Genomic DNA, 18,404 nt, shown 5'->3' on the forward strand with positions numbered 1-18,404 from the left:
TATAAATAATATATCGTATGGGTATAATAATATAGTAAATTCATAAACGGCGCATACGGTGGCGAACGGACGAGTTTCAAGTTCAGCGATATCACGGGAGGAGACGGCGGCGGACTTGCGAGCGTACGTAAAGTAGCAGCACGGTTTGGGCTAATGGGAAATAATAATATTATAACCTGCAAACCGGTTGTAAATCATCGTAGCCACCGACCGGCTAATATCACATAGTGCGTATATTATGTATTATTATTATAACGTGTCGCCTATAAGCTCTTGTTTATAATATTATATTAATATTATTAGGTATTTAATATCTTTGATAAAATTGCTGTGAATCCACGGACTAAGATATACTAGATATACTAGTCCGTGTGTGAATCGTAGTTATTATTATTATTATTATTGTTACTGTATCATACAATATATTATTATATACGGAATACGCGCAAGATACTTAGTATACAAATTGTAAAAAATAAGAATGATGAGTGGGGGTGAGGACGAAAGAGTTAAGATCGGACCGGTGGATCAAAGTCTCGGGGGACTGCAGCTCAAATGCCAAGTAAATACATCATTACAGAACATGTTATAGCTTATAATTGTTAGCCACAAATAATAGGTACACAAAAGTATGTTTAATCCTACAGGCAATATGCTAATATCATAATGGAACTGTAAGAGATGTCATTTGTATGTATTATATTAGTACATAATATTTTAATCATATTTTTTAAATATTTTTCTCGACTTTTGTCGCGTACAACTTTTTTACAACTATCGTTCTGTGTATTATGTAATACAGTAGTTATAATATGCACATCATATTATAATATAGTTATACATTTAAACGTTTTAAGCTATTAATAGAGACGTGGGTGGAGATTTGGGTGAAAAAATTGCCAACGTGTTTTCCGTCATCGTAAAGTGTAGAAAAGAAATCCTGAAATCTTAATAAGTTCAGCAAGTAAGCTCATTTAGGCGTTCTCCACTGGCGCTCTGTATGTTATAGAACGCATAAGAATACATAGAAAATATGCGTGTCAAACGTTCGGTCTGTTACCCACCGTTTTTTTCTTCTCATATACTTCGAAACGTTAATTTTTTAATGATACGCTTGTTTTTAATCATATTATTCGTATACGACGTTGATATTCTGATTCCAGATTACGAGAAATCCGTGGGACACTACACATACATTCTCTCACACGTCACACACGCCGTTTCATTTTTAATTGAGACGCTTATACAATAATATATTATAATATATATTATGTTTGTATGTGTGTAATATGTATATGCGTATAACGAGAATTGGTCGTCTTATAGGAAGAAAAAAACTGATCGAAACCTAAATCTGTTCATCTCGAAAGCATACAAATCGGTTTAAATGAACTACTACACATATAGCCCGCGCTCGAATGCATAATTTAATCATATTATTACTAAAGGTAATATACGCTCTGCACTGGCTGTGGTGATGGTCACTCTTGGGCTGCTTATAATATCATTATTATTTATAATGTTACGTTATCCGTATATTATAATGTACTAATGTACATAATATTATTATTATTACAATGCCGAATTATTGTTCAAATCAATTATTTATTAAACATATATTTTGTAAGAAATAATTTATTTGCGCATCATATGATATTATATATATTTATATGGGTTGTTCAAATATGGGTAATTTTTTTTGCGTTCATGTGTTTTGTTTGGATCTATTATTTTAGGTACATGGTATCGCCATCAAATTCTATATTGTATACACAAACACCAACATCATCGATTTTACTCGAAAAAATAACAGAATGTTTTACGACAACTTTTTAATATTTTTGATTGGATCCTTATCGTTTTAGGTAGGTACCACCCTACGTTCACACTGAATATACCTACATATAATATATTATATTAATATATTATTATTATTTATCAACACTATAATAATAAAAAAATTTGAAAATATAAAAAGCTTAAATAGCCAAACATTAAAATAGCATCATAAAAAAAATATCACGTGGCCAAATTCCAAGTAACCAGTACCTACTATTAGCTGCATATATAAATACATACATACGTACATACATACATACATACATACATACATACATACATACATACATAAATACATACATACATACATACATATATACATACATACATACATACATACGCATACGCTTAATTATTATTTTAAATCGCGTTAAATATAATATAAAAACTGCGGGAACTCTCATCAGCATAATATTATATAATCAAACCTTTCGCTTACTTATTTCTAAGTATTTCTCAGGATTCGGGGCGAACGTCGTCGTGACGCTTTTTTCAAATTAATTACTATACATATTATATATGCACAGCTCGCGGAAAACATAGTATAATAATTACAAATGAGCGACGTCATAATATTACACCACGTGCGAGACTGTACCAGCTAGAGATTTCATATTATATTGTACTATATCATAAAATATATTTAAGATATATTTTTATACCTTGACATGCGTCGTCTTTATAATCGAATGCCGCCGACGTCGACGCACTCGCAATAATGATAATAACAATTAATTTTGTATTTTAAAAATCGGGGCCGAGACAAAAGTCTGATATCGCCGTTTACTGTGAGCGTACCTACAACAGTAATAATGTTCGTAATATGGCTCTCGTACGGCGATGAATTAACTGTATAGGTATATAATATAACATGATACATAATATTGTGATACTGCACCGGTGCGGTGTGTTTTGAGTCGCGTGGAGGTGTTTGCGAGATTAATGATCTTGTAGACACCTTTTCGCTCGTCGTTTTTATTATATTATTATTATTCTTTTTTTCTCGCGGGGGAACGTTTAGAAGGAATTACACGATTTACGGTAGGAGTGCCATCTCTGCGGGGGGGATCGAGTACATTGTTGACGGCGGCGGGATACGGTCGCGCTCCCGTCAGGTATACTCGCCGCCGCCGAGTGCAGGTTGTGTGCCGTGTTTTTCTTCTTCTTTTAATCAAAGAACATCATTAAGTAAATTGAAACAGAAAATTCGGTATAATAATGTGATGATATTTAGTGTATACTGCATATCGCTGTATTTAGGGTGGCGCAATCGAATCGAAGTCACGGACGAAATATAAAATGTATAATATGTATATAATATCATATATAATAATAATTAATAACATGAAATGTATATGATACGGTTATTTGTCCCAAGTCCCGACTCGCGAGAATTGTATAATACCATTGACGGGATTATCCACGGGTGGCGGGGAATAACATTTGAAATTAAAACAAAATTTAAGTCCAGCTCAAATTTACTGAACCGCGCATCATTTGCTGTAATCGGTTTTATATAAAAAAAATAATATTATTATAAACGTAATATCTGATGATCGCCGCAGTTATATATACTACCCATATAATATATTATATTATATGATTAGGTATAACAGTTGCCAGACGCGCATATTATTATTATATTGAACTGCATTTTATAATAGCTATAGCTATCTGTATACAGATTACTGTAACGTTGTAAAACATGTCATAGGTATATTATATTTTAATAAAAACTGTATATTACGCATATTTTGTGTTAGAAAATTGAATCAATAATACCTGTAAAATTATGAAAACAGTACTGTTTGTATTTTAGTATGTTGATAACTGCACATTGTTGACTAACGAAATCAAATATTAATATTGTGTAATAAAGTAATATACTGTATTTGATTAATTTAATTTCGCATTTATAATTACACGACTGCGCGTGCAGGTGAGTTTCGTCACACTATACTTACGTATATAAATTACATTAGTCATAGACAAGATAGAGATACCTACGTATTTTTATGTCACGGCAGTTGTTAAGTATCAATAAAATAATCAGTAATAAAAGTATAGTCAATCGACTCAAAATACTCGATTAATATTATATGTTAAATATAAATATTTTATGTTTTCAGGCATTATAATGTTATTGTTTTGGTGACAACGTTCTACTTTTCAAGTAGGTCTCCGAGGAATTGAGAGGACGATAAATTAAATTGAATTGTCGTTTTAACTATTAAAACAATATATATTATTATGGTGTTTTTAGTGAGTATTATATTTATTTTTGTTTTATTAATTACGAAACTGGTTAGGTTTTATAGTCCTGCCCTAGTAATGCTCGTAAGCGAATAAACTATATTTTATTCAGGAAAAACGAGTAAAAGACAACCGTTAACGGCTTAATTTATTTAGTACGGATATAAATGCGCGTGTCTCGTGAACGGTCGTGGAAGTCTTCATTTTATGAGACAAATACGGTGATAATGGCTGTATATATACTACAATGTGTATTCCCGCCGGACAAATGGGCAGTATAAGCGAACACAGCATTAAAATCAGTCAGTTATTCGCATATAGAAACCATTTTGGAATTTCGACGACAAGCCTAAAGCCTATATTATATTCATGTATAGTACGCCGGTCAATTAATGCGTTGAAAATATTAGAAATATGATATACAAAATATAAAAAGGATTCAGAGTTTAGCAATCTATTATAGCAATCATTCACCTAATTGATAAAAATACAATTAAAATATGAATCTGAATACCTATAGAAAAATCATTGAAAAAATAAACATCCACCCCGAGTAGCTCCAATGGGCGCACACCCGACAACAATACATAAATTAGACTGTTTATAGCCCTCATTCAAGCAATAGTAATAGTAATCAATACTATAGCTCTGATCTAATACAGCCATAATATGACGTCGTGAAACAAAACAATATTATAATATAAGGTTGGGTACTGCAGCGTATTGAAATCCGATTTCAAAATGCGAGCGAGTGAGGTACGAATAAATATTTTTTGCGTCCAAGTTCAAGAACGGGTTTGAACGCAAAACGCCAAAGCTATTACGTGCACTTTATATAGCGTGCAGCAGTCGGCCAACATAGGTATAATATGTTTACGTACTGGTATAAACGTTACCGTCGTGCCCTCGAAAGCTGACACGCGCCTGTTTGCACTACACCAGTGTCAAGGTCTAAATTTCCGCATATAATATATAGGTATATATAATATGGTGCGCAACGCTTGTACCCACAGCAACTGTATATGTATATATATATTATATATAATATAATATAATATATATATAATATATTATATAAGTACCTACAATGTGTACACAACGTCGTCGTCGTCGTCGTGGTCGTCATCGTCGTCGGTGGCCGGAGGGCGATTATGTTATGGCGAAAAAAATTGCGTCGATCGGAAAAATTATCAATACACATAATATTATATATTATATGTACTATGATAATATTATTATAATTATTGTAAACGCAAATGTATCGAGCAAGTGTTAATAGATACCAACCTATAACTAGGTATAACCACTGCAATAATACGAATAATATTATATTTAAGATATATATATATATATATAACGACTGCTGCGATGTCGTGTGTACCTAATACACACAGCGCATACGTAGATTTATGTAATAATATAACACGCGCATATATACCTACGTATTACTCACAAGTTATAATAAGTTATACTTATGAATTATGTGGAATACTAATATAACAATATACAATATAATATAAATGTTGGCCAGCCGCGTTGCATTCCGACTTGTCAACCACACGCGGGTTGCAGGCACGCGCCCATAATATGATAATAATAACATAACGTTACCCAATAAATAAAAATGAGAAATAAAAAAAAAACAATAACACCTGGTTATGGAAAATGGTTGCAATAATGTTTCGAGCGCGTATTATACTATGTACTAATATATTATTGTACCTACGTATAATGTACATAATTTTATTTATTGTATAGGTAATTAATATATACATAATATTATTATTACGCTCATAGGAAACGCGCCTATTATTCTGAAGCCTACGTATATGGATTTTTTTAATTTATCGAATCAATTATTATTACTTGATACTCGGACACATTTTTTATGTCAATACTGGCATGCGATTAAGAAATAATAATAATACTATGAAGAAATAACCTAATGGCAGTAGCAGCTGTCGTGGAGGCAGTATAGGTAGATCGTAGTAGGTACAACATATTGTATGCTTCTAACAATAAATAACTTAATATATATAATATATGAGTACAACGAAATACCGATTTGAGACGCGTATACGACTCTATTAAAACGTCGTAATGAGCATAATATAATATTAATTTAATTAATACCACGAGTTTATGGTAAATCATGACGGTTGTTGAACAAAAAAATAAAATGTATAAAAAACTTTTACCATCACGACGGTACGCAGCGGTAACGTCGTGTAAAATATATAATATTAATCGTGGCAGTTATACCTATAGGTTATATTATGTATATACAATATCCATTCTACGTAACATTATAATATTATAATTTATAACGAATAAAAATAAATTAGATTGAGTATTTTTAAAGATCATATTGAGATGAAAACATTTTTCTTGCTACCTACAACATTTATTACAGTTTATGATATAGTTTCCAGCGTAACACGTAAATATGTGTTACGATTAAATACGATTTAAAAACGTCATTTTTATTTATGCGTGCGTATGAATAATAAATATTAAAAAAAATCTAAATAGTAAAATATTATAAAAGCCTCAAGGGCGTCAAAATCATTTTTAATAGCGTGCGGTGGAAGCATAAATAGTTGATTATTTAGGCAGGCCCTATTAATATATATATAGGTAGTAATGTTTTTGAATATGGATAAAAAATACAAATAATATGCTGTACCCATATTGCTATACCTATTACATGAATAGTGTTATACGATTTACCAATGTTGCAAAGTTTTAAAAACATCATTACACAATTAATTTAAATTTGTCTATTTTTTACAAATAAAATAGGATTGTTCGTCTCGATATTTCCGAACGAAATATAATATTTTATACATATTATATTGATATAGCTTTATTGTTACCTCACCTACACTATAATACTACCCCTATATTATGCGACAACGCAAGTTAAGTACGTTGCAAATTGACCACACAAATAATGTAAAACTACAGCAGCGGTGCAGCGGTCGCACGTCTTATATGATGGATAGTTTAGATACACGCTGCACAGTACGATGCACTCGTCTCCATTATATGTGACGTAAATGATATTCTAAAAACATTATAACATCATATTATGCATATTATGTTGTTGTTGTAATCGTCTGTAAGTGACTTATACCCCGCAAACCGGCAGTCAATAATAATAAAAAAATGAATATTAATACGACCAACACGCGCGTTATAATACCATCAAAGTCCGGTAGCCGATACCACGCACGTTTGAAAGTGCATCTCTCACTCTCCCTCACTCTCTCTCTCTATATATATATATATATAAAGTATCTACCTTTACACCTCTACTTCAGCCGGTATCTTGAGCGCCTCCTCGTCAATGGTTTATATTGTGTGTACCTATATTGTGTATGTACATCTATAGTATATCAACGGGCACTGCAGCTCGAGCTACTGTTGCCGCCGACGCCGTAATAATATAAAAAACGACGGCGGTGGCGGCGTGGACCAGGTATCGTATCACTTCGGGGCAGCCCCGAAGCACAGACACTCTTACATATATATATATTTTTTATTTATGTATACATGTAGCAAGTACCTACCTACCTACCATCTATATACCTGTCTACCTAATACCTTCCCACCTACGTTGTATTTGTGTGTGTGTGCATGGAGGAGTCTCTACTTCTGTCGAAGCCGCGCGTGTGTGCATGTGCGATGGGAGGCAAAAACACGAATTCCATTAACGCGCGGGATTAAAGAGATATAAAAATAAAAAACATCGGATCCCCGAAATCCCGTCCATCCGGCGACGACGACAGAGACGATCGCCTACCTGGACAACGTGGCACGGTATATTTAGGTACGTTATAAGTATATACTATATATACGTGTAGCGACCGTCGGAGTCGACTGGAAGTAAAAAAAAAATGATAATAATGATCGTAATAAAAATACCGATTGCCCTCGGCATATTATACGTTGCTCTGACATAATGAAAATATTTATATAGGTATACGACCAGTATGTACGGGGGCAATATTCGTCCTGACGTTAGTATAATAGGTGCATATTATTAATAATATTATATTGTATCTGACGACGATGACGACTAACTCGCAAAAGTGGTATGTATTAAAATACATTAGCAACATAATATTGCGTAAGTCTGCTATATGTAATTTTTTTCGAAAAGAGTCATGCTGTTATCATTCAGCTGTTAAAAGCTCAAAAAATAATAACTCATATTTGAGATGATTATTTTAACACAGTCGAAATAAATTAGTCTGTAAAAATTAATATAGTTTTTTTTCTTAAAATATTATTGAAATGCTTATTACGGAGACATTGACTGAATATCGCTAAAAATATAATCACTGAGTACTTAAAACCTGGGTGCGCCAAAACGGTTTATTTATGCACAGACAGTTGTACTATATATTTTATGGGTTTCATAAATTTTTAATCCTATTATATAGGTCGGGGTATTATTATATTATTATCGTCGATTTAAACTCGGTGAGTACATCTGCAGTGTGCAATTAAATGTTGATATCATACACCATTTTAATACCTACTTTACTAGAGGTAGTTGACACTATGTAGTAGTAGATATATCTCATAATATATATATATTATAATATTTTAGTATCTGCAGCGTGTTTATATAATAATATAATATTATACACATTACCTCTATTTACGCATAATAATAATAATAAACATATTACTATATTATAATACTACTAATATAAGGTATGGGTGATGATAATAATATATAAGTACCGAAACGTGTAATAAAAACAAACTACAACTCACTTACCGGTGTGCAGGAACAAGTGATTTTTCAGATTCGTGTGCTTGCTGAATCCTCTGTTACAAATGTGACACTTGAAAGGCCACGATCCGTTGTGCACATACATGTGAGATTTCAGATCGCCGGGCGTCGGGAAAGACTTGGCGCACAGTGTGCACTTGTGCGGTTTCTCCTGAAAACAAATACGTCATAACATTAAAACGTATACTAATAATATTGATATTATATATATGATAAGTGATAACGTGTCGATTTAACCAGCCACACGTATACACGTCAACTATATTATATCCTATTTTTTTTCCTACACGTATTATATTACATTATTATTATTATATAGGTATATAGTCCGCCGGGCGGTGTTGCGTTCGTTTACGGACGGTTTTAATTGAGTTTTCAACGAGGACGTTAAATACGAAATAACCGTTTTCTATACCGTCTGGGTCGTAAAAACCGATCGCCGCTGACGACCACTATAGCGCATTATTATTATACCGGTATACCTATATATTGCGCGATTTATTATTTTAACATATAAGTCGATTTCGAATCGTAAACACGCCGGCCACCGGACTTTGGGTTGGGCACATTATTATCATATTATAATAATGTCACAGGTGTAATTGTAATTGATCCGTCGAAAAAAACCGACTATAAAAAATGAAAAACCATCAACGACGTAGTACCTATTTAATACGAATAATAATAATATAACATAGGTAGGTATGCGATTCGCGAGGAGAGACGACGACATATTACTCTATACAGACGTCCGCAGGCGCCGCGGTCATTCCGGAGTCCGGACAATAATAATAAATAATAAAAATATTAGGTACTTTTATACACATTACGCACACACCTATGGTATAAAAACCATAACGGCGGTCGCGGTTTATCTCCGGGCGTCATAACGCGTTCGTTGTAATATACAGTGTTCACTGTTCATATAGGTATAACACTGTATAGATATAGGTTTGTTCCAAAATGATTTATTTTACGGTCTCGCGGGTAAAATAATCTATTAAAATATATATGATAGGTACCATATATAATACAGCTGGGTATACATCGTTCTGCACTTTTGCATGTCTCACATTACAGTCGATCGCGCGTAAAACGCGTATAGGTACTATATACGTTATTACACTACTATAATATAATGGTAATAATAATATTACGTGTTTTGAAGCGTCTATATTATTGTGGACGTAATATAAATACGCCGGAGTAAACCCTCTGGAACAGTCACGTTCTTATATTATTATTTTAATGCGTCTTATTGAAACAATTTATATTATTGTATTAATTGTAATAAGTTGATAAATAATAAATTTTGAATGTCAATGAATAATGTAGTTATTAGTGTTTAGCGATAATGCAGATATATAGGCATAAAGATTAAGTACAAATGAGATTATAAATAATGCCAAAGTGACTCATCGAACCTTACAATCGCGATATACTAGAGAGATTCGATTGCATAGGGGGGGGGGGGGGGGGCTAAACTTAATCACAAACTATTTTGACCTCATGATCTACTCTCGGTATACGAAATCAACGCGTTATCGTCCGCGTATTATACCCTCAGAAGTTCTAAAGTTGTGCGTTAGAACGCTACTGAAGATTATTTTATAGTATTTCGCCGGTCGCCTTGTACACGTAAGACACGCGCACATGCACACACCATGACGCGAACTATAATTATTGACGTTCAATTATTTATTTGTTCTCCCAACCCATACATCGCACGCATATAATAATTGGTTGAAAAATTTAATTTTTTCTTCCACCGCGCACCTGTTCACCGGTCGTCGTCGTGTGGATAATAATATTATGTACCTATACCAGCTACATCGTAAATACATGGCGGGAGAAAAAAACTAAATTTCGGACACAGCCTGCAGCATAAAATACACACATAGATATAGGTAACTAATATAGCTGATAATATATACGAACACGCGCGGTTCCTGCGATTATTCCAATATATTAAATTATAGGTACCTTGCGCAGACGCAGTTTTTGACGATTGAATGCGAAACGAACCTCTGCAGCTAGCAGACGAAAACCCGAATATAATTTAAACGCCGCGTTATTATTTACATAATATTATATATTATTTTATAAATATTATATTATACGGCACACACTAGGCAGCTAGGAAGGTGTTTACGCGGCAGAAGTATATAATATTATTATTATATCGTCCGCGTCGTATTACGACTATTACAAGTATAGGTGTATAATTCCGCTGGCTGGCGGGAAGCGCGCGCTCGCCCGCGGAAGACGGGGAAAAAGTCATTTCTGGTGAAGTCGGGCGGGGAGGAGAGGATAGCTGAGAAGTCGGCACCTGTTCGGCGCACGCCAAGGTCGCGCGAGAGGTCCGCACGACACGGACCCGACGGCCGTAGAAGCAGCAGCAGCAGCCGTCGCTGCACCGGTCATCCGGCCTAGGGGAGTCTGCAGCGCGAAACGTCGCGGGCACTTGCGTGTTTCCATCGCCGCGTACCGGTTTCCGTGCGCGTCACGCGGACCGTATATTATATTATTCCGACGCGCGCGTATCATACGAGGTGTAACAGAATGACTTGACGAAAAAAAAAATTATGCTACTTAAACGTATGACAAAAATTGTGAAAATTATATGATTGGTAAATAATTTAAGAAATATACCAACTCATGTCAGCAAATTCCCAGAACAAATATTTTGAAAAAAATTATTACGTTCCAAAATCATTTAATCAAAAAAATATTGATATTTTAAAAGATTCTAAAAAATAAACTACTTGACTTAGTTAAATGCTTTTACTATATCAAAATTGTTCTTACAATTCACAATTATTTGGCTATTTTTAATATAATATCCAAAAAAAATAAAACAAATTTAAAATATTTTATTTTCGGCGTTAAAAAATAAAATTAATTTTTTATATGATATATATGTAGCGCAAGTAACTATAAATTATACACAACAAATTTAAATATTGATTAGAACAAAAGTTATTCCAAAAGTCAGTTCTATCTGTCATACGCCGCCTGTATAAGTGTATTATATTATATATGTATAGTAATATTTTATATATATGTGTAATGCATATACGCATAGTTGCTAATATTATGTGCGCGTTATACACACTTATTAATATATGTAATAACCATAACGAGAGCATCCTACGAAATAAAAAAAAAACAATAAATAATATAATTACCTATGTATTATTGTTTTTAAATTATCTCACGCGGGGATTATAATATATTATTATATATTGTATTATTATATTTCGATATCACCAAGCGACCGGTATAGGTACTAGGTACATAATATAATATTATACTGCACCAGCAATGGGATACTGAGATGCCACCTAGAAAAATCGCTAAATTGCTCCGGATGTGACTTACACGAGGGTTTATAATGTAACGAGTGTAACCGACATTTTGTCCGCTATTCAGAAAGTTTTGTTTGTAGAAATGTTGTAGTTTGTCGATAGTTCCCAAAAAAAACATCTGCTATTTGGAGATGTCCGCTATTTAGAGGTGTTCGTTAAGGGAGGTTTCACTGTTTCATTCGTCGGATGGTATTTTTTCATTTATTTGTATTCATCTCCTATATATTATATTGCGGTTGCTGAGCGCGCGCTCACGCTCACCTCGACCAAGACCAGTCTTAAATAATCAGACGTTTCGATCGACTATATATACCAATACACAATATAGGTAATAGGTATATTATATTGTCATATACATATACGCACGTTTCCCCACTATTTCGTGCTGCACGCGATCCACGAGTGTATATTACGAATATATACGACGAATAGAACACGACTGTGTTAGTGTGTGTATCTAAACACAGTTTGCGTGAACCACCCGACCAAACCGGCTGCCGTCCATTGACGACGACGACGACGATGGGTATCGCCGGGCTACCGGAGGTTTAAGTAAATTATACATCATATATATATATATATACTATATATACATGTATGTATTATAGTAGGTATATACACGGCTTAATGTTATATCATACGTATAATATTATATATACGAACGAGGGAAAAAAAACTACCTTTCGATTGATTTGGGGTCTGAATGGTACACGACGAGGTATACCGTGCAATAAATTATATAAATTACCCATATATATTACGGACATTACACATGGAGAGACGGAACCGTACATGCGAAGACACTGCTGCAGCAACATCCATCGTTAAAGTCTCCCAGTCTGGTTTTTTGATATTTTTTTTCGCCCAACAATACAATGACGCATTTTTTCTTCTTTTTTTTTTACTAATGAGGAGTACCCAATATCAGGTATATAGGTACCACTAATATCGATTGTTTTGCAACGATATACGAGTCGTTGAGTCGATGGTCTAATATAGTCTGCTGCTGCAGGATTTTGTCATTGCCGAGAAAAATAACGTAGGTAATAAAGTCTTCTATATTATTGTATAAAATATATATAAATGTTTAACTACAGTTATATATTTTGGTACCCGTTGTACGTATATATATGTGTACACGATAACGACATAGCTTGCTTAACTAATATATAAAATAACGAAGCACGTTATTCTCCTGCAGCATATTATATTATATACAATATTATTATATCGACGATCGTTCACGTTGTATTATATTGGAGTCGGGTGATTTCAATCGGTGCTCATCATGCGGGGCTAAACGTCCTGCTTCAGTAGATAATAATATATAATATTAACAATCACTTCTTTTCGTTGTCAGGTTATTATATTATTATAGTATACGACGTCCATTATTTTTGACACGAAACTATATTATACAATGGCAACCGAATATATTTTACCGGTGTATATATTTTATTATTATACATATATATATATACGTTTATATAAATTATATTGTATATTTGTATTACGAGTACCTAGATATTGTAAACGCTTTAATAACAGTGTCTCATCGTGCTACAGCGACGACGAAGGGAAATAATTTACTATTATATAATAGCTATACAGGTATAGGTTTATATATGCTTTATGAAGCTTCCGTGTGTTTGCATTTGTGCGTGTGTATATGATAATGCGCGTATAGTTATTTAAAAGCGTTTTTAATATACATTCGGATAGGTGCGCATCATCATATTTGTCATAATTATCTTCATATAATCATCATCATCCATATGGGACGCGTGTAATTTGATTGAAACAGACGTAACTTGAGGGAATTGGGTGTGGAGTGATGCCGGGGTGCATTTGGTCCTAATGGTTGTCTGACCCAAATATACTGTTTGACGGGACCCCGCGTGTATAATATTATTATTATTGTATACGCACCTATGTATGTATATTATAGCAATCCCGGTCGCCTTCAAGCATAACGGGCCGCCGTCGCCGCCGCCCGCCGGTTAATGAAGAAAACGCGCGGGGACGAGACGATATAGCTGAACATAATACGTTCTTACAACAATATATACACAGGCATATGTATATTATATTATTATTATATAAGAGGTAAACACAACGTTCGTAACATGAATATAGTACTATACCGACGACGACTGTCGGAACGAATCGTAAGGGTACGCCACCTGTCCGCCGCCGTCACCGATGACTCTTCCCGTTCACACAACACAAGGCGAATACCTGCAGTACTATATAGTATATTGTATGCACATATATGTATACTGTAATAATAATTTAATAATTGTGACTTGCCTGGTAATTATTCGATCAATATAATATTAAATATATAGGTAGTACTGCTGCAGTAGGTACCTACCCATATGTATATATTTGTGCGTGTGATGGTATATGTAAGGGTGTGAGCTGCGCACAAAAGGCGAACAATGTATACATATTATATAGTAATAATAATAATAATAATAATAATAATGTTTTCCTTTCATATATGGACGGGGGAGCTAGGAGGGAGCCACAAAGAAACCGTACAGACCGCTCGTCTTTCTCAAATAATAATAATAATGATAATCATATTGAAAACGACTTCTGCGAGAACCCTTCGCAAGACCATTGTTCCCATTGTAAAACGATCAATACGACGACGGGCACTGCAACACCAAATGGGAGCTGATCCGACATGTTTTCACTATTAGGCCGTTGTACAATAATGATCATAATAATAATCAATTCTGATCGGCCGCGCGAGTCTTCGTGGTGTACCTATATATGGCGTACGTATAATGTATTATATATTATATTATAATATATACACCACAGCTGATTGTCGTCGCTGCCACAGTATCATATATTTTATTATATAGCGCATATTATATGTATATATGTATACCTATATTAACACGATATATGTTCGAATTCTGTACCCTGTAGACAAATCGTAATATTGTCGAAATAATAATTTTACCCGTTATCAATATTGACACACAAAACACTATAAATATAATATATACTATTTATAAATATCTATGATAATATCATGATGGCACTCATAATATGCGGACTGCAGTACAACGTCAGAACACCCCCAGCGCCGTTTCTGCAGGAGTCTTCGCGGGACGCAGACGCATATTATATTAGTCGCAACTTTAGGTCTTATAATATTAATATTATTATTATTATTATTATTCGTTATACAGTTATATACCTACCTATTGCGTATCTATTATTTTGCCTGGTGGAGGTTATTTAAAATTTGAATTTATGGTAAATCTCGTGTTGCGAGAACGGGCGAAAAAATAGAGGAGAAAAAAACTGGTCGCTTGCTGTTTTCGCAGTAAAATAATATATTACTCACGCGTATATTAAATGTACAGTCTCTAATCGATGTCGTCGTCGTCATCGCCGTCAGCCACGCGTTTGATTAAAAATATCAAACGCCGCGTAAACGATTCGAAGTGGCTGAGAAAAAAATGTAAATTATTTTATACCACGATCGGTCATTCGTGTCGTGCGAACAAGATTACCAGAGAATATATTATTATTTAATTTGATAAATATGGTAGGTGGGTGTCTACTGTATACACTATACATAATATATAATATATTGACTCGTTTATATATTATAATAAAATAATATATATTAGGACGGAACGATAATGTTCTCGTATATGTGATATTATTGGCAATATAATATTGGTACACTATCGCGCACAGCAGACGAACACCGAAGGATTTGGTGGCATGAAAATGCGCTACACATTGAATTTTATTCATCGGCTGCAAACGGGTTTTTTAGCTTTTTAACGAGATCGAAACACCGCAGCCGGTGTTTTTTTCTCGCATACATTATTATTTAGAAGAATATAATAATATATATTACACAATACGCATATATATAAATACAAAGATACATTAGGTACGTCGAAATGTACCCAATGTCCATAGGTTTCCGATAAGTACTATATTATTATATAAATACGCAACACACCGAGCTATATGTGTAATGTCCTACCTATCTATATATTGTATTACATTCGTATAAATCGGCAATCCATTTGCGCGTGAGTCTCGTCGTCGCCGCCGTTGATCGCCTCGCCTGCTGCAGAGGGTGGGGGTGTTGTGAGAATTGTTTCTCGGACCGTGTCCGAGATGTGTGTTTTTTTTCACGGGGTTCCGGTCTGTCAGAAACCCTTTTTTTATTTGTCGGAGGGAAGTAGAAGAATAAGATAATGGCGATTGTTACGATCCGCCGCCGCCAGCGCCCCGGCCAAGACGTACACACACACATACACTCACACACACGCACACACGCACACAAGGGAACGCCATATGGTTTTGTGAAATAGGAAATTGCTCTTCAAACGCCCAGCGCATATTATACATATAGGAGTGCACACGATACACAGTCATTTCCTTAAAAAAATAACACGCACGTGATGTAATTGCTTTTTTTCTCTGGTATTGTTGCGCGACAGTTGGCCGACAAAAAAATAAAGAAGTAATAATAATACGAACTTACAACAATATTGCTCCGAGGTGCACCTGACAAAAATATGCGTGTCAGCTAGGTAGATAGGTATATATGATATTATTATGTATAAATATATATACGATACCGGCAGCTACATTATTATTATATACAGAAGGTATTGTCGGTTGAAATTCTGTTCGATTCCTGATAAACCACTCTTGGAGCGGTCCAGAAGGATAATAATAATGTTATGCAATATAATAATCGAATATTATTGCCGCAGGTTCGAGACATCTGTAGCCGTGTTTAATAATAATTTCCAAGTATTCGCAAAATCGATATTTCATATACTTAAACGGTTTGTTAATAATGCCAAAAAAAAAAACGTGATATGGACTATCCGGAAGAAATAAAAAATGCCCGTGGTATTAATAATACTGTTTATAAATATAATAATATATTGGTCTGGTTTCCGGTATATGCATGGTAATTGCTCATACCGCGCGAATATATTATATTCCTACCTACTAACATTGTACAGAAATCGGGAACCCACTCGTTTTTATCTGAATTTTATCGTGATCGAATTTCACATTTGATTGCTGCGGCAAAGAGTTTAATAAATTGAGGTAATAAGGTATAATTTATAATAATGATATATATTACTATACATAATATATTTATAATTACGTAGGTATAATATAATATTTATACATGGAGGCAGACGCGACCTTCGTTGTTGCGCTTGTACGCGTAGTCTATACGATCATAATATTTATTCAACTAGGTAAATATAAATATAATATTATATTATAGCTTCATTTTTATATTTACTTAGATGGTATGTGGTACTTAATGTTGACTCGGATGAATTGCCGCGGTGAGGCGCTAACCTGTGATTGAAATGCTTTAAACGGTAGCCGAGTGAAGGTTACTACTCTCGAGTATTGGGTCTGTACGATGAGTTTTATTGTAAAACTAATACGTGTTATCAGTAAATTGTACACGAATTTTAATAGACGAGTATGACGAGCCTAGGAAGTCGAGTATAGAAATGAATGGCTAGAAATTGACGATTTATTATGCGTACTTTTCGACAACGCCGCCGCATTGCGTTTCCTCCCGTGCTGTCGACGGGCGCGTATTATGAAGACCGCAAAAATGTGGTATGAATATAATACAGGTAGAGCTGTATTATTATATTATTATCAAAGTATATATTATTAGAGATTATAGACTCTCGTAGAGCTGATGCATCTGCATGTACGCCGGAAACGTTTTGTTACCATACGTCTCATTCCCTACCATAGTATAGTACATAATATTATAGTTTTATATAGGTACCTACGCACACGACCGCAGTCCAACGCAGCAGCCGACGATTGTTGTTCGAATAGAATAAATAATATAATAATAATAATAATAATAATAATAATAATAATAATAATATAATCGTTTTAAATTCAATCGGTTTCGTCTATCGAGCGCGCGCGCCCGCGTTTAAGTGGCACGCGCTCCGCCCGCCGCCGCCGCCGCCGTCAAATTACGATTTCCTCCGGACCGCAAGCCGGTCATTAGTGTTTTTTTCTGACGGCCTCCGCACGTATATGTATTGTATATCTATATATATTTACAGTGTACACGAATACTTTGG

General features: G+C 34.2%; 1 protein-coding gene across 2 annotated transcripts in view; it reads right to left on the reverse strand.

Annotated features, from left to right (window-relative positions):
* The window catches only part of LOC100169359 (zinc finger protein 235), a 100,375-nt gene that overhangs the window by 29,676 nt on the left and 52,295 nt on the right, over window positions 1–18,404 (reverse strand). The window contains exon 6 of one of the 2 annotated variants that reach the window (XM_001952594.5): window positions 8,885–9,050. In XM_001952594.5, the coding sequence (XP_001952629.1) occupies window positions 8,885–9,050 (166 nt within the window). Of the gene's footprint in view, window positions 1–8,880; window positions 9,051–18,404 lie in introns of both variants that reach the window. The other variant, XM_008189713.3, reaches the window with a different exon arrangement.

The sequence above is a fragment of the Acyrthosiphon pisum genome, chromosome A3 (genome assembly GCF_005508785.2).
Source record: "Acyrthosiphon pisum isolate AL4f chromosome A3, pea_aphid_22Mar2018_4r6ur, whole genome shotgun sequence".
NCBI lineage: Eukaryota > Metazoa > Arthropoda > Insecta > Hemiptera > Aphididae > Acyrthosiphon > Acyrthosiphon pisum.